The sequence below is a fragment of the Anser brachyrhynchus genome, assembly GCF_964034855.1.
Source record: "Anser brachyrhynchus genome assembly, chromosome: 9".
Taxonomy (NCBI): domain Eukaryota; kingdom Metazoa; phylum Chordata; class Aves; order Anseriformes; family Anatidae; genus Anser; species Anser brachyrhynchus.
In genome coordinates this window covers 12,289,299-12,306,934 of record NC_137703.1, presented here as the reverse complement: position 1 = coordinate 12,306,934, position 17,636 = coordinate 12,289,299, and the positions used below count along the sequence as shown (strand labels likewise).

General features: G+C 48.8%; 1 protein-coding gene and 1 long non-coding RNA gene across 8 annotated transcripts in view; one reads left to right on the top strand and one right to left on the bottom strand.

Annotated features, from left to right (window-relative positions):
• The window catches only part of FGF12 (fibroblast growth factor 12), a 227,647-nt gene extending 221,794 nt beyond the window's left edge, over window positions 1-5,853 (top strand). For all 7 annotated transcript variants that reach the window (XM_080604194.1, XM_080604195.1, XM_080604192.1 and 4 more), the window contains one exon: window positions 5,321-5,853. In XM_080604194.1, the coding sequence (XP_080460320.1) occupies window positions 5,321-5,439 (119 nt within the window). In that variant the 3' untranslated portion in view covers window positions 5,440-5,853. The remainder of the gene's footprint in view (window positions 1-5,320) is intronic.
• Window positions 5,854-6,001: 148 nt separating this feature from the next.
• LOC308199685 overlaps window positions 6,002-17,636 on the bottom strand; it is a 106,284-nt gene continuing 94,649 nt past the window's right edge. Inside the window, exon 3 of the long non-coding RNA XR_013954857.1 lies at window positions 6,002-15,807. This is a non-coding gene — a long non-coding RNA (uncharacterized lncRNA). The remainder of the gene's footprint in view (window positions 15,808-17,636) is intronic.

The window sequence follows — 17,636 nt, the reverse complement described above, 5'->3', positions numbered from 1 at the left end:
TGTACTGTGTGGGGCCACTTTTGGTTAAAAACACACATACGCAACACATTTCTTTTGATATTTTTATTTCTGATCACTGATCATTCGAGCTAAATGAGCCTTTAAAGTGCAGACATATAGATTGAACCAGACTGCACAAGAAATTAGCTTGAGTATAATTGTCACTTGGACACCAAGTAATCTTTTAAAGCAATTTCAATCTCTTTAAGTGTCTGTAGTGATTAGTGCTGGACAAACACTTCTGTCCGTGGTGCCTCTTGTTCATTTCCATATTTAAGCCCACCTCAACTAATGGGAGACTTTTCCAGTCACTCAAGTAAGAATTTTATCAGATGCTTATTGTGGATGTGCTCTGCTATTTTTATTTCCTTTTCCTTGAAGACATCACTTCCAGACTGTTCTCTGAAAAGAGCTACGTGTCAGTTCATCTCTCACCTGGCCCAAACCAGGATGTACCTGGGGTGGCAAATCTGGCCACAGAAAGCAGAAGATGACTCTTACTCCCTCTGAGTCAGCAGAGCTGCCCCTAAATCCAAACTCACGGTGCCTCAGCCCTTGTGACTTGGACAGGTATCAGATGGGAAGGTGACCTGGTAATGACTAGTCTGAGCCCTTTACTGCCACTGATGGATATCCACACACAAGAAACAGCTGCCAGATCCTTCCTGGTGTGTTTTCCTGCAGAGACAACATCCCAGTTCTAGTAAAGCAGTCTTCAGATGTTGCAAAGAAGTGCAAGACACTGCTGAGTAGGAAGATATTGTAGGCCTAATGAAAACACTTTAAAGAGATCATCTTAATCTACACAAAATCCTAGAAGTGCTTTTTTTTTTTTTAATTGAAAAAAGAAAAAACACCACAATACTCTCAGTCCTACCTAAACACTGCTCCTCTTTTGGGTTTGTCTCTCAGGCAGACAGGCTGTGGTATGTTTGCTGTTCCACACTAGCTCATTTGTTCATCTATCAAACTCCTAATCATCTTATTAGAGGGCAAACGCAATGTATTCTAACTATGCTTTTGCTTGGCTTTTTGTTATCCTGTGCCGTGCTCCTTACCTGAACAAACCGACTCCATCTGGCAGCACCCCGCACATTTAGCCGCCGGGTAGCCGTGAGCTCAAACGCCTCTGAAACGCATCAGCTGGGATTGGGTTTGGAACACAGTAATTAGAGGCAGAAAACGAGGGTGCATAATCACCTGCTCCCTCCTGCCCCTAGCTGTTGCTCAGACAATTAATTCCCTCCACCGAAGCAGTAGCTGATGCAGCTGCCGTGGCCTCCTGCTGCTGCAGTGACACCCGGGGCCGTGGCAGCCGCCGAGGGGAAGAGGCCGGGCTGCCGAGGATGCCGTGGGGCCAGGCTGCGATCCCGCAGGGCTGCCCACCCACCTGCTGAATGGCAACGTGGAGAAAATTTGGCTCCTCCTAGCTCCCTAGGGCCTGAGGCAGGGAAAGCCGGGTGTATGGGACATGCACTTAATAAGCTTTGCCCTGTGTTCTGGAGGGAGGCAATGGGTTTGTTGGCACCCCCTGAGCCTCCTCCGCTTGCAGCGATGCTGAGTGAGACATGGCAGGGGTCAGGGCACACAAAGGTGGGTGCCTCCCAAACGCAGCCAGCCCCTGATGACCAGGGAGACCGCACGGGGTGAATTCCGTTTCGCCGTGTGGGTGGTGTGCCAGAGCCGTGCTTGGGAAGCAGAAATGAGGCTGGGCTCCTGTGCCAGCATGCAGATGAGAGATTCGTGTGTTCCTGGGTGACGGGCGGTCCCTCCGTGCCTTAACCTTTGGGAAGGATGCTCATTGCCTTCCCTGTCTCCCTTGCTTGTACCCCCAGTCCCCTTCCTGCCTAACTGCTTGCAAAATTGTTTCCTGGGTATGCCAAAGGTAGGCACCGCTGGTGCGCAGGGAGGCAGAGAACTGAGAGCTGCAAGCACCAGCCCGGGGCCCGGCCCCGCTCTCCCTCTGCCGTTTACGCCCGTGGCTGCGCAGCGGATCAGGCTCGCGGTGCTTTCCAATTACAGCATGAATATGGATGTGTTGATTAGAATCTGGGACATAGGAGCTGATTATCTGATTGAAGCTCCAAAGCATTAGCTTGGTTTCCAGACATTAAGGGCTGTATTTGGCTTGGTGTGTGGGTGTGGGTGGGTGGGAGAAGCGAGGCAAAGCAGGGAGGGGAGTCTTGTTCTAGCCTAATTGCTCATCCTTCCAGAGCTGCCTGGCGCTCTGCATAGCCACAGACCTCCCCGGCGTCCGGGCGTGCCACCTGCCACGCTGCTGCTGGTTCACCTCAATGCAGGTGATGGGGGCAGCGTGTCCCCCCCCACACACAGGGACCCCAAACTCACCTGTCAGCGAGGGCTGGTGATCCTGAACCACAAAGATTTAGTTTAAAGCTGGGAAAATCTGGGCATGCACGGCAGGCCATTTGCAAACATACCCCCCTCCCTGGTCCGTGACGAACAGCTCTGCGTGTGAGTCACGCTCAAGCTTTCCCAGTACAGGGAGTAACAAACTGCAGGCCAAGAGCTTGTGTTGCACAACATGTCACCCTGTCCTCAAAGCCCCACGGGCACCCGTCCGCGTGCATCCCCTCGTGGTGCCGTGCCTACGCACACCGGGCAGCCGCTGTGCACACAGGTTTGCAGCCACCGTGGTGCAGAGGCTGCAGCTCAGCGTGTGTGCAAGCCTTTTGAGACTCTCCAGGCAATATTTGGTACGTGAGGCCATACAAATACTGCGTACCCTCATACTGTAGGGGTAGCTAAATGCTGACGCTACGCCGGTCCTATGCTGCTGTAGATTTCCTGGCGTGGTCTGCTGGCACAGCCTGTCTTGTGCTGAGGCTTTGACAGCGCTGGCTGCAAAGCACAATGTGAGCAGCCTCCAGCCAGGCCCCTTGTCAGTACTTGTATCACCTGCTAGACGGGAAGATAAATATCTAATTCCTGCCTTATTTGCTTGCTAGGTGCAGGGTTTCTTTATTTTTTTGTTGCACATGTTGTTTACTTCTGCAGCCTGATTTGTGGGCCAGTGTAGATGCAAAATCCCAAACTGTGGCTTGAATTTCTCAGCGTGATTCTTTGTCCTTCTGGGCATGTGGGCGAACTGGGGCTGGGAAGACAAGTTCAATAAGCACAGCTGCCTGGGGGGAAGCTCACCCAGGGGCCTCAAGCTCCAGCCTGGGACCAGAGAGGTCAGGGTGAAGCTGACACTGGACTCGAGGCACAACTTTGTGTATCGGACAGCTCTAGGGCAACACCGGCACAAAAACCCAGCCCTCTGGGGCAAGCATCACGTCAGAGATCAAGGTCAGGCTTAGAAGGGATGTGCAGCCTCATCAAAAGACCATACATCTTGGGCTAAGAACCCACAAGGGACCATGAGCACAGGTTTTTCTCAGTCGTTAACTTTTTCCATGTTGTTCTTTAAGCTCTTACTGTCCAGTGCTAGGCCACCTGAGCGGCAGTTTGGGCAGCCGTAAGGTCAGCGCGTTGCACAACAGGAAAGTCACTGCCACAAGGTTGTCGAGGAACACGCGCCAAGGTGTGTGGGACAGCTCAGCAGCCGAAAGGGGACGTGAGCTCACTTCTGTCTTCCTGGCAGGCCGCTGACAGGCTACGCGCTGTCCCTGCAGCACTCAGACCGTGCGGTCCCGCCGGGCAGCTGACGGCGGTCCTGGCATTGCTCATTCTGGCCCCGACACATGGGATGAGTTATTCATGTTCTCTTTTTTCTTGTTTTCATCAAGTAATGATGCTGCAATAACAGTTTGCAGCGCAGCCCCTGCCTCCCAGACATGTTGGGAGGCCCAGCTAGTGCTTAAACTGCTTTGAAAGCTTTGTTAAAGGTGCTCTATGGGAAAAGTCATATTTTTTCACTGCTCACATATTCAATGCAATATCCCGCCTATTAATACACAGTTGACTGCACTTTATCTCTGTCCTGTATTGTTGCACACTGCTATAACTGTTTATCTAGCTAGGAGTAAAATGCAGAGCAATAATGTCATTTGCAGCCTGCCTCTAATTGCCAGGATTTATTTGCAAATCGGGGGCGGTTATAAATATAAATGCTTACATCGCTTTTCTATACATGGCATATTTGTTTCATTTCTTCAGATAATTTTTGAAATTTTGTTCTTGTTGATTACCCGGAACCAAAACCTGATGGGCTCTATCACCCGTGTTTGAGCTCCAGGCAGTTGTTTGTGATGTGACAGCTTTACAAAATGAAGCAGTAGGCAATCAGTTCTTTCATTCCTAATTTTTGTAAAGATCCGGACATGAGATTTAAAGTCTGGACCCATCTCAAGTTCTCCACTCCAAAGTGCCTGCCCTTGAAATGCCTCAGTATTTGCAATGAGCTCATCAGAGCTGCTCCTCTCGGTGTGAGCACCTGCCCCTGGTCTGGCACAGCTCGCGTGGCACGAGGACAGCCACGAGGACATAGTCCCAGTGGTGAGTTAGACAAATGCTTGACGCCGCACAGGGCATGGGGATGTGCCACGGCTTGGGCAGACACTGCCTAGGCTCCAGCAGATTCGTGTTTGGAGGCACACGTCGCTTTGCCAGGGTCTGGAGAGAAGGTGCCCTCCAGCCACTGCGTTCTCAGGCACTGCCAGGTGACCGTGCAGAGCTGGGATGGTTCCTGGCTTGCCGTCACTGAACTCATCCCCACGTGTCTGCTCACAGAGTTTGCCCTGGCTGACTGTTGATTTAGAGAGAAAAAAAAAAAAAAAAAGTGCGGAGAACAAACCTCAGGTCTTGGCTGAAGGCACCAAGATGGGCTTCAGTCACCACTTCCAGATCCAGAGCTTAACACCCAGAAGACTTGGATGGCCCAGATGAAAGTGTGATTTTGGTTCAAGACGCCAGTTACTTTGTGTTGGAGATTAAGGACTGGGCACCAGGTAATTCTTGGACCTGTTATTAGATGGTATTAGCATCCTGAGACAGTAGCTGATGCCGGTAACTGGAATGTTTATTTTATGTATGTGAATGTAATACTAAAAAACAGTAAAGCACACAAAACCTAGAAAGACTTACCTGTGAGAAAGCAGAAATCCCTTGTTTCTATCTGTGCCGTTGGAAGGATCCAAGTACGGAAGGAGGATCTGGCACGGCAGCAAAGGCAGGTAACAGGTCTTGCTTGAGAACAGGATCTACTGCTGGGTCACTGGGGTTTTCATAAGCCTGTGTGTGTTTGTATTGGGGTGAAAATTTCAGCTCCATACAAAGAACTAACTCATTCTGGTCACTGACATCTGTGACTTCAGGGCTGTTAACGGGTGTTAACGGGTGTCTTTTCTGTTTGCAGTGTGCATGTACAGAGAGCCATCGCTGCATGAAATTGGAGAAAAACAAGGACGCTCTAGAAAAAGTTCAGGGACACCAACCATGAATGGAGGCAAAGTTGTTAACCAAGACTCGACATAGCTGACAAACACCCTCCCTACCTCCAGCTCCTCCCCTCCCACCCACCTTCCCACCCCACCTGGCGAAACCACACTGAGACGACGACAGCTGAGCAAGGCAGGACCTACCGGTAGTGGCTAGGAGTCCGAACTCAAGAAGCTTTCTTTGTGTAGGACGAGGAAACCGAACCCCAGATCTTGCCTGTTGCAACGTTTTAAACAAAACAAAACGAAAACACACACACACACAAAAAAATAAGTGAAGAAAAAATGTTTTAAATCAGGACTCCATTAACATTTTCAAAAGCAAACTGTTTGCTCTGTGATCAAAGGGGGAAAAAAATCTCATCTCTGCATAATATTAATAATAACAACTAATAAATATAATAATAATAATAAAGATGTTACCTTTAAAAATAAAACAAAGCTTTTGGAATATTGAACTTAGCATATGATGTGCAAGAAACACAGACCAGGGCGGTGCTTTCTGTCTTATCCTTTCACCTCACGTTCACACCACTGCCGTTACCGTTCCCGTTTCCCTGGGGATGGATGGGATTTTTTTACACAGCAGGAACGGTAGGGATGGATTATGGCTGTGTTTACCCTGCTATCAATAAAATATGGCCTGTCCGAATTAGGAGTCTGACAGTTACAGGCAACAAACTAGCAGCTCTGTATTCAGCTTTTTCCATCTACAGTCAAGCACTGTGCAGTTATTTGTTGCTCGTGTCACTATGCGAGTACGTTTGACCCACGTCTGCCCTTTTATGCCTTTTTATCATAATTATTTATATTTATAGGCTTGTTTTACTGTATTAGTTGCCAGGGGAGTTTTAGAAATGGGGTTTCAGGTCTTGCCGGATGAAATGATCATATTTATTAGGGGAGAGTTAGAAGCAAAGGGGAAGGAGAGATGGAGTAAGCAGACATGCACTGCGTGGGGGGGGCAGGGGCTGCAACGCTGGAACAAAGGCGTAGGTGGGTACAGGGCAGCGAGGGGGTGAGGAGCTGCTGCCCTTTCTGCCAGCGTGCAGAGGATCCACACATCTCATTTTACACCTGTAGCCTAAGCTACAAACCCCTCTAACACAAAGCCTCACCACAGCCAAGTCTGTTACAGGAAGGGAAGCCCTGAGATGATGCGGCAGCCTGGGTATGAGTATGGCCTTACTCCAAAATACAGAGGAAAGCATGAGCTGCCGTTTTTCACTTCTGAGTCAGGCTCAGGTGCCAAGAATAAACCCCCCCTGGCTTCCTAAAGAGAGCCCGGGGGCATTGCTTCAGCCTGCATCAGCTGCGGTGTGAGCAGGGCTCTCCCTCTCACCTGCTCTCCTTGCCATTTGGGGTCAGCAGCGAACCACACAGCCTCACTCCATGGGCAGTGCTATGGGCAGCTGGCATTTCTGTGCCCGCACACAGTAACGGTGGCCTGTGACCTTTCTGCACCCAGGAGCTGCAGGAGAGACCAGCAAAGTATCGATGTGATGGAGATGCTGTTGTAAAAGCATGCGCTGCCCTGGCTGGGGGAGGTTTTGCTGCTCGGGCCATGGTCGTCCCCAGGATGCTGTGGCTGACCCAGGCGCTGAGCAGCCCTCGGCAGCATGGGCACGTGGCAGGGCTGGGTGAGTGGCTGCACAGGCCCCGAGAGGGGAGGGCAAGGAGACAGCCACATCTCAAGGTTATGGAAGACTCCCAGGACCAGCATGAAGGAATGCATTTCGGGTATGGTTTTTTGTGGTTTGAAAAGCTGAAACCATGAAGTAAAGAGCCTCGTGTTGTGGCGGTGCTGCATCAACCTCCAGGCAGCCTGCCTGTGCTGTAGGGACAGCAAGGGACCGGTGCCTGTGGGCTGACAGCACAGCACCAACAGCAGCCCAACGCTAGCTTTAAAAGGCACACACCGGCAGTGAAGCTTGCTGGGGCATGCTGGGGGTAAGTCACGCCTTCCCTCCTCAGAACACCCACTCCCACAACACTGGGTCACGAATACAGGTTTACCTTGGGGGCATCCCCCCAGCCCGGTCTTACCTGATACAGCTCGTGGTCTACATTTCAGCTTCCTCACAGACTATAGATACCCCCCCCCCCCAAACTAAGGCGGTGGGGGTGTGGGGAGACACGACAGCTGCTAACTCACTGGGGAGATGTGCAGTGAAAGATCTGGAGCTTCAAGAGCAATGCGCTGAGCAAGCAGGTCCCTGAACTAATCAGGCCACCAAGCAGCCAGGGCACGGTTTGGGCATTCGTGCCGCAGCCCTGGCGTTCACACAGTGGCACAGAATTTGCTGTGGTTCCTGCTTCTGTGGTAGCTCCTGGGGGGGGATGAGAGTTGAATTTCAAGTCGCCTGAGAGCTGGGAGCCCCTCACCTCGCACCAGTCCTGGCTGACCTGCCAGGGAAGGGTCTCCCTTCACTTTTAATAAATACCTTGGAGCTACACAGTTGGGCTCTGCTTGCTTTCCCAGCATTTTCCCCAGGGAATGGCTCAGGGCTATGCTAGGCATGAACTTCCCCGGCTGCTCTCCTGGGTGGAAAGCCCAACACTGGCCTCGGACGAGAGCAGCCGCAGCACCCCTTGGCACCACACACCTTGGTACCACACGCCTCTTCGGGCCCAGCCCTGGGCAACCTGCTAACATCACTGCTGGCATCTCCAGCAGATCCAGAACATGAGACCAAAAATTGCTGTGCCCTTGTGTGCAGGACGCTCTTTGCCAGACCCCAGCGAGCAAACAGCAGCTCCAGCGGGTCCCCGTGCTGGTTTTTCTGTTGTGCAGCTCCCCCCACGCCCACGTGGGGCCTCTGCCTTGCCAATTTTCTTTTGCCAAACTCTGCTACAGCCCCTGGAAATGCCATTTCAGGCCCAAATGTGAAAATAATCTTCTGTTTTGGCCCATTGTGTTTGAGCTAATCACCTCCAGGTGACCCTCACTGTGCAGGCCCACAGTGAGAGCTAACTAATCCTGGTCACACCCAGGGCCTGCACTGCCTCGGAGGGCGTGGAGAGCAGGTCTCTGCCAGGCCTTGGCAAACAGTGAGCCACAGCTGGTGGCGTCTAACCACAATGAAACCCTCTCACACACCTCAGGAAACACCGTGCACCTCCTGACCTGTAAGGAAGCTGGAATTACCCCTCATGGGGTAACGCAGGTGAAGCAGGACAGCTTCAAACCCACTGGGGCCTCACAGCCCAGCTCCGTGCTGGGTCTGGCTGCAGCAGCTCTTGCCCAGGAGCTGCTCGGCTCCAGGTGCCCCAGCGCTCTCCACATGCCCGGGAAAACTCACAGCTTGCAGGCACCACATAGGGCTCCACGCATTTTTTGACTCAGGTGCCTCGCAGGCTTTCTCTCCAGGCTCCCTCTCAATGAGGCCATAGGGGTTTTGTCGCCTATCCATCAAGGAAAAGGGGAGTCAGGAGAGAGTTTTTTTTTTTTTTGTGAGGCTCCTACAGTCTCGTCATTGTTTCTCACTGTTATTTCCCAGTGTCAAAGTCCTGATGAGTGACTTTATTTATTTATTTATTTATCCATATGTGCCACAACCATTTCTGGCGCTCTGTGAATCAGTTTAATGTTATAGCAGCTACAAGCCTTGCCTAGCCTGCGTAATACTACGAGGACAAATTCTCTTCCCAGCTATGGTTGCATGGCACTGGGAGTACCTCTAGCACAGAAAATGGCCCAAAAATGTGTGTCATAAAAGTAAGATGTTTTCATCTCACCTAGCCCCTGGCAACTGTTAGCTCTGCTAAGCCTGCAGCAAACCTTTGCTCTCAAAATAACAGATGCTGCCATGACTTTTGAATGAATGGAAGAATTCAGACATTTTTAAGTCCAACGGCAGAAAGCTCTTCCTCACACAGAAATACATTTAATGTAAAGGAATCGTTATGTTCCACCCTTGACTGTCTTTTAATTGTGATGGCTGCACTGCTCTGCCAGTACATGCTGTACAAAAAAAGCTCTTCTTGCTTATGCATCAAGAGCAAAACTTGATAATACAGCTCCAGTTTGTGCCATCAGGGATTTACTGGGGAAAAAAAAAAATCAGAAAAAGCTACCAGCACAAAAGACGTGCCAGCAAGTCATGCCACGTGTCAGCACTGCCATATGACGATGTGCTGTAAAGTGAAGCTAACACTCAACAAAGCAAGTTACGAAAGTTGTCTGTCAACACCATTTTTTAAAATTTGCGCTCAGATAGGGTCTGGCTGATAGAGCCCACACAATTCTTCAAGCTGTCACCAGCCTCACTTTGCACCTTTATGCCTTAAAGTGCACCGGTTGTGCACCACGAGTGCGGACTCACCAGAAGGATGCAATGTCCGCATTCCCTCAGCAAAGCTGACATGCGAGCAGTGTAAGCTCCCCAGGCTGATTGCAGCTAGCAGGAAATGAAAAGTGCCATCTTGCCTGGTTTCATGCCAGCAAAGCTGAAACACAGACGTGTGGCAAACATTAAAAAACTGTCTTTTTGAGAGCTACAGTTCCTAAAAGAGAAGGCTCTGAACAGTCATCAGTTAAGCAAACAAAACCAAGCTTTCCTAATGGGCATAAACTCAAATGCATTACTTTTAACACAGGGACTCCAACAATGAGGGAGGGCTTAGACTCAAAATATGGCCAACACTAGAGCCCCAGCAACTGTGGTATAGTCCTGGTCCTAAATGTCTGCATGTCAAGTTCCATCAAGAAAAATAAAGGCAACAAGAAAAGTCATGAGTGTCTGCAGGGCCAGGTTCCTCTCCCCAAACTGGAACTAGGTGTTCACTTGCTGCTTTGGGATGACCCCCTGCAAGCACCTATGAGTAAAATCAGGAGAAACACCACGGCACTGCCTCAGAGAAGCAGAATGGTTTCCATGGCGTTCACGTCTTCCCTCTCCCACAGCCAATGCTTCAGCCCTCAGGCTGATTGAAGGCTGTTTCCATGGAGTAAAAGACAGCAAAGCCTACCTCCTCCTCAGCAGCACAGAGCAAGCCTTGACTGCTCTGCTTTTACTGCTGAAGAATTATCGTGGCACTGGCAAATTTTGTGATGGTCTTCTTGGACACCCTGACTAAGGACAATGAAATGCCATAAGCCAGCTGATACATTTTCAGCATTGTCTTTGGGCATATGAGCATCCCAAATCTGCTCAAACCTTCGTGACCACAAAGTTAAAGCTAAAAGTACCAATTCATCACAGAGCATTTCAATTCATGATACCTGGATAACTAACTGCTAAATGCACTGAAAGCTGGATGCCTCCCCAGCCTGCTGCCCTCTCGGACTTTGGGCAAAAGAGGTCTTGGTCACCATAGATCCAGGGCTCATCTCACCAGTGCAAACGTCAGGGATCACTGCGATGTCGTAAGGAGCTCACACAAGCTCCAGAGCATCCCCACCTGAGGCAGTTGGAGGATTTGACCTTTCATAGCCTTCTGGAAAGGACAAGGAACTCTAGTGAAACAGCTGCTTCGAAAGAGAGAAGATATATAGGTTGTTTCATTTACACTGTGCTCTGGTGCAGGCATGGAGGTAATTCATCTTTGGGAAATGCCATTAATGTTTACTGAGCAATACAAATGGATCTGAGCTCTCCAGAGAGGAAAAAAAATGCATTACCAATTAAAAAAATAAAAAGTGTCTGGTTATGGAATCTGAGGAGGAGCAGAGGATAACCATCCCAAGAGTCTATTAAGAATGGGTTATATATTGTTCCATTTTCCATGCTCATTACAATCACTGCCCCAATAATAGCTACATGCTGTGCCTTTTTCTATTCTAGTACAATTTTCCCCATGGGAACTAAATATCTCAGTTTAAATACTGAGCAGAGCCAGTAGAAGAAAGCAGCGTGTTTCTGCTGTGCTAACCTCGTGTGTTAATCTGCATCTTAGGTAGCTGCTGACTACCCCTCGTGCCCATTGCTTGATACAAAGATGAAGGAGCAGCACAGAGGAGGAAGAAACTGTTGGCCAGGCAGTCAAACTAAATGGCATTGTGAAGGTCGATGTAGGTCAGACAATGTCTTCTAGATGTACTTGGGTGAATTTAATTTCTTTAGCTCTGAGACAAATTGCAAGGAAAAAAGCCATCATTGACTCCATCTTAGTGCCAGTCCCTAAACTGGGACTTTGGTGACATTTAAGTCTCATCCAGCTCCTCCTGGCTTGGCTGGTAAATGCAGTGCTGCTTTCCTTTCTCAGGGGCCGGATTCCCTGGAAGCTTGTGCTTGCTGAGTCCTCAGGGCACCCTGGTCCAGACGAGGCAGAGCCAGCACCCCAAACTCTATGACACGGAGATGTCAGCACCCCTGTGCTGGTGTCCCTGCTCGGTGCTCGTGGTGCATGAGGTCTCCACCCGCTGGCAAGCAGCCGTGCTGCAGGGCTGGGACAAGGATGACAAGGTTTTGGCTTATGAAGTAGTCTGCTATGATATGATAACAGGATATGATAACTATGATAACGGGACCCTGGAAAGGCAAAGAGCTTCCACTTTGACTATGCCTCACAGAGGTCACTTACCAGCTCTGACGCTGACACTCCTTCTTATTAATTCTGCTTTCCAACTTACTGCACAAACTGGCAAATGAAATAATTCTGCAGAATTCACCGTTAAACAAAGAGGCAAGCCAGTGCAATTTGAAGATCAAAAAGAGGTGTGTTTCACTTTGTGTTATCTTCGTGTTTAATTTCCGCTATTTTCTGTGCTTCCTGCACATCAGACAGAACAGACAGCAGAAGCAATAGGGAGCAACTCACTGGGAAGACATTGATTTCTGGCATGGATGCAGGAACCACTCACTGTCTCACCAATAAATGGCTACACAAGTAATTCCCATCTCAGCCATAAATCTACAGAAGTTTTCCTCTGAGCTTCAGAGGGGTGGTTTTCACACAGTTTTGTAATGAACTTTCACAAGGTCGCACTCAGGGCACTGCAAGGTTTGCCCGTCACTAGCAAGGCTTGGGTGATTCTCCCAGCAGGGTCACTGGGCTGCAGTGTAGGACATAAATCTGAATTCACACCGTACAGTCAGTGTGTGGCACCACAGCTAATCACGCAGACTCAGAGACACAACTTTGCTATGGAAGAGGCTTAAATTCAAGTCCTCCATCTTCAGATTCTCTTTCCGCATCTTTCCCCTATAGAACAGAAGCCAACTTTAAAATTCTCTGCTTGCCTCTTTTTTCTTTAATCTCCAAATACACATACTGTACTATTTCAGTTGATGGAATAGGCCTCTTATAAAGCAATGGCATTTCAAACAACACGAAGATTAAGAGTGGAATATATCTGACTGTCAAGGATCACGATAACCTCGCTGTAGACCTGCACAAAGTTTGGAGTCCACATCCATATAGAAATCAAGCTTCAACTGTTGCAGCTTAAGACCATCTATTATTAATTCAATAAAACCATTTTTCTGTTCAAAAATACATTCCCTGGGAGAAGCTTCTGCAAACACATCAGCAGGCGGTGGCTTCAAAGAGGCAGAATGGATGCACTCCGGAGAGTCAAAGCTGGAGGTACTTGGAATGGAAAGGCAGGCTCATCAATGAAGTGAAATCTTTCCGAAGGCAGCATGAGCTTGTTTAAGGTGAAGGCTTACTTTTTCTTTGTCAAACAGTTGTCTGCTACTGCAAATCTGCAGGAATAAGTTTTAAACCATGGTAGCTTGTACTGAAACAATTGGCAAAAACAAACAAACAAAAAAAAACAAGAGAACAAAACCCCACATCAGTTCCATACTGCCACCCACCTCGATTTTGCTTTGTTTTGGAAACTCTAAGGGATTCAGAATCAAACTCACCCTTAGGGCATCTCCAATGAAATCAGTGTGCAACCCTGGGAATTAATCTTGCCCAAGCCTCATTTTCTCTTTAACTGCAGGAGCCAAGGTCATTTTCCCATCTGGATTTTGCAGATGCTTCTGCACATACTGATGAGCTATACCTTTTGTCAAACCTTGACCATCATTTTCGGAGCTACAAAATGACTGCACAGTGTCAGAGGATCACAGGAAATAACATAGAGTCTCTCGGTGTTAAAATCCAGACCTTGTATTTGCTATGTGCCAATTTTCCTGTGTCACCCAAAGCTATATACAGTATCTTTCCACAGGGCAGTACAGGGCTTTGTCCTCCTTTGTTTCCAAAACCTCTCCCTTAATGCCAGATGATGCCCCTCATTCTTGATTTTAACTTAGGAGAAGCTCCTCTGTTCCACATCTGCAGGATTTTATTTAACAGTGTTTATCTAACAGTACCTAAGGGCTGGGAAGGACAAGCAGACTGTACAAATAATTTTTTCTTTTTGGAGAGAGAGTGTGTCAGTCTATGTATGGCTGTAGCCTCGTGCCCTTCTTATCTCCCCAGTAATACTCCTTGTGCCAGGACATGTGATGTCTGGATGGATCTGACTCTGCAGGAGCATGTGAAGATAACTTAGACTCTGACTTGGTCAGCACCCTAAACACTGTTTTTGAATAGCTGAGGGCACAGATGTACTGCATGCATGTCATTAGGGCAATAATTCCCAGGTCCAAAAGAGCAGATGGGCCCCAAAATGAGGCGGCAATTGATGCAGATACCCTCTCCTTCACAAAGAGGTCTGTGCCAGACATGCTGGCCAAGCATCTACCTGACATGTCCAACTGTACCTACCCCATGGACACGCCATTCAAACACAGCAGCGATTATAAGTCAATGTATTGGAGAAGAAGGGGCTGCAAAAGCAATGCAAAGCCTGGGAGCAGTCTGCACAAGGCTCTCTTGTGCACAGTCTTTTACCCTAGTCTTAGTATGAGCGCATCACCTCCTCAGTCTATAGACCTACTGCAGTCTATAGATCAAGCTGCTCTTCAGTTCGTGGTCCCTCAGTGCTAACACAGACAGATGTCAGCTACAAGGCAATAACATGGGGAAATTTGTGGTTTGTGATATTTTAATATCCCGGGCAGAGAATTATTTGCTGTTTAGTGTGCTTTAAAATGGTCTCCTTCTGGATGATTGATAGCTTTACTGCTCCTGGACAGAATAGCAAACAGCCGTGTTGTTAAAATAAGAGAGAGCTTTTGGATCATCTCAGGGCAGCGTCTTGGCAATCCTGGAGCCATGGTGGGTCATGGAAAGGCTGAGGGCTTATGGGGAAGATTTGCTACCTGGTGCAGGCACTTGCAGCTGTTTAAAGTTCATGTAAAAAAGATCTCACCATTGATTATTTAGGCCAGAAAGGCCAGATGTAAATCATAGCCTTGCCACTTGTGTAGCAGACCCTCACGACGTATGACCAGCAGTCAGAGATGAGCTTGGCCAGAGGTGCGCAGCGGGACGATGGAAGGGCTGCTGCGTTTTGCTGGAATTTGACGTGCCAAAGCTGTATTTACATGATGCAGCAGAGAGTTCATCAAGAGGCTGGAGACCAGGTAATCAGATTCTATACATGTTTACTTCCTGATTGTTTATTCAGTAAGGATCGCATCAAAACCCCACTGGAGGCAGTGAGAGAGTCCTGGTGACTTTGCTGCAGCCCGAATCAGGCCCGAAGCGTTTGCAGTTCAGGCTGTGCTGTACTTCGTGCAACTGGACTTCGGTGCCCATGCTTCCAGCAGCCTGTATCAAATTAGGAGCTCGCTTCTGAATAACAGGTTCGTCAGACATCTAAACCAGTCCGAGGGCAACCTTTTGTAACGTGGTCCACACGGCTGTCCTGCCTTCACCCACACCTCTTCAGCAGAGCCATGACCCTGGCTCACCCACTAACCCCCCAGCTTCGTGGCCCAGGTGGAGGAAAGCAACGCTGGTGAGGATGGCAGAAAAGATGGAGCTGCAGTCTAAGAGAATTGGTGAATTCTGAGGTAAAACCTTTCCGCGTCCAGCTCCACACAAGCCAAATAAAGATGTGCGCCCTGGCAGCTGGCAACATTCGCTACGTGTAAAGGCACCAAAGGGAATGATCTGTCAAAGCCAGGCCATGTCAGATGTGGAGTCAGAGCTGATTTTATTGTCTGTTGATTGCTTGATAATGAAGATCCTTTGTCTGGTCTACAGAAGATTGAAAATCTAAGTAATATTTTTGGTGAAACATTATTCCTCCAGTGAGAAGAAATACAGTCTCTGATTTGTATTCCTCTGACTTGAAATCATTCATTTTAAATGACTGTTTGTTCTACTAATTTACAATCTGGGCAGGCATGGAAACAATTTATTTTGGTCGGTGAAAGGAGTTGAACTTGAGTTCGTTAAGCGCATGTATGCTTAGTTGCTTTGGGATGCAGCACGACTCCCTGCTAGAAGGAGATTTCTGGAGTGGCAAGAGCTCCTCAGTGAGCTCCACGAAGATCTCCTCAGCAAAGGACCTGTTCTTCACCTTCACTGGGCTTTAGAGCAGACCCGCTGATAGCTGTAAGTCAGATAAACAGGAGGGCACAGTCAGTGCCAAAGTGACTTTCACAACCATCCCTACACGATGCAACCCAGACACTGAATCGGTATTCCCAGAGGAACGCTGTCCAACACGGACCTTCTGGATGAACTCTTCCCGAATGGGGACCATGGGACCACTTGGCTCCGAACCCCGACGTGAGCCCTCCTCCCTGCTGCAACAGAGTCCTTGTGCTTCTGCCAGCCTCATCAGAAACTCACTGCTGGAAACATGGAAGCTCTCTTCCAAAAATCCAACCCATAAGGATGCAGATAAAATAAAATTTGGACATCTCTAACGATGCTACTATCCCAGTAGATAAATTATCAGTATTCAGTGCTAATTATTTTTGCTATACCCGTGTCTGCCTTGCAGCGAACTCCCCAAGACAGAGTTCTGATGTCTGTTAACTTTATTTTCCCTAACGTCTAAGCAACCCCTTTTTCTTTTTTTTTTTTTTTTGAAAAATGCTTGCTATTATTTGAAACAGACAAGGAATTGGTATTGAACAAAAGCCGCGTAATGTTGTCTTTCATGATATACTCAGGAATGACTTGGACTACGACAACGTTACATGAGGCAAGAATTTGTTTAAATAGCTTTCATTCTGGTTTTCCACTGAACCTCAGTAATAGTGCATTAAATATGTGTAGTTCGGTACCCCAGCACAGACATTTTGTTCTGTAACTCAGAACGTTTCATCTTACCACTCTGAGGATTCCTGCCAGTTGGCAGCTTTGCACATGTGCTAAATTGCTAAATTTTCAGCATTTACCCACTTATCTAGTTTGACACAGCATGCCTGCATGAGGCAGAGGGATTTGGGCCTGAGAATACAGGCACGGACTTCCAGGGTTATAGCCACTTAAACTGGTGCTCTGCAGTCAGATAGCATGGCAGCAGGCCCCTTGCAATTAAACTGATAAACAGCAAAATATGTTAGGAGCTGGATGAACTGAGACCGCGGCCACCTAGCAGCAGGGTGATTTGCAAGAGACCGCACCGTGAAGAGGAGCCATACACAAAGCCTCCCTAGTTCACTGCAGACAGATCATAGAATCATAGAATCATAGAATATCCCGAGTTGGAAGGGACCCATAAGGATCATCAAGTCCAACTCCTGGCACTGCACAGGTCTGCCCAAAAGTTTAGACCATCTAAGTGCACAGTCCAATCTCTTCTTAAATTCAGACAGGCTTGGTGCAGTGACTGCTTCCCTGGGGAGCCTGTTCCAGTGTGCAACCACCCTCTCGGTGAAGAACCTCTTCCTGATGTCCAGCCTAAACTTCCCCTGCCTCAGCTTGACACCATTCCCGTGGGTCCTGTCACTGGTGATAACGGAGAATAGGTCACCTGCCTCTCCACTCCCCCTCGTGAGGAAGTTGTAGACTGCGATGAGGTCCCCCCTCAGCCTCCTCTTCTCCAGGCTGAACAGGCCAAGTGACCTCAGCCGCTCCTCATATATCTTCCCCTCTAGGCCCTTCACCATCTTCGTCGCCCTCCTCTGGACACTCTCCAACAGTTTAATGTCCTTTTTGTACCGTGGTGCCCAGAACTGCACACAGTACTCGAGGTGAGGCCGCACCAGCGCAGAGTAGAGCAGGACAATCACTTCCCTCGACCGACTAGCAATGCCGTGCTTGATGCATCCCAGGATACGGTTGGCCCTCCTGGCTGCCAGGGCACGCTGCTGGCTCATATTCAACTTGCTGTCAACCACAACCCCCAGATCCCTCTCTGCGGGACTGCTCTCCAGCGTCTCGTCGCCCAGTCTGTACGTATAGCCAGGGTTGCCCCGTCCCAGGTTC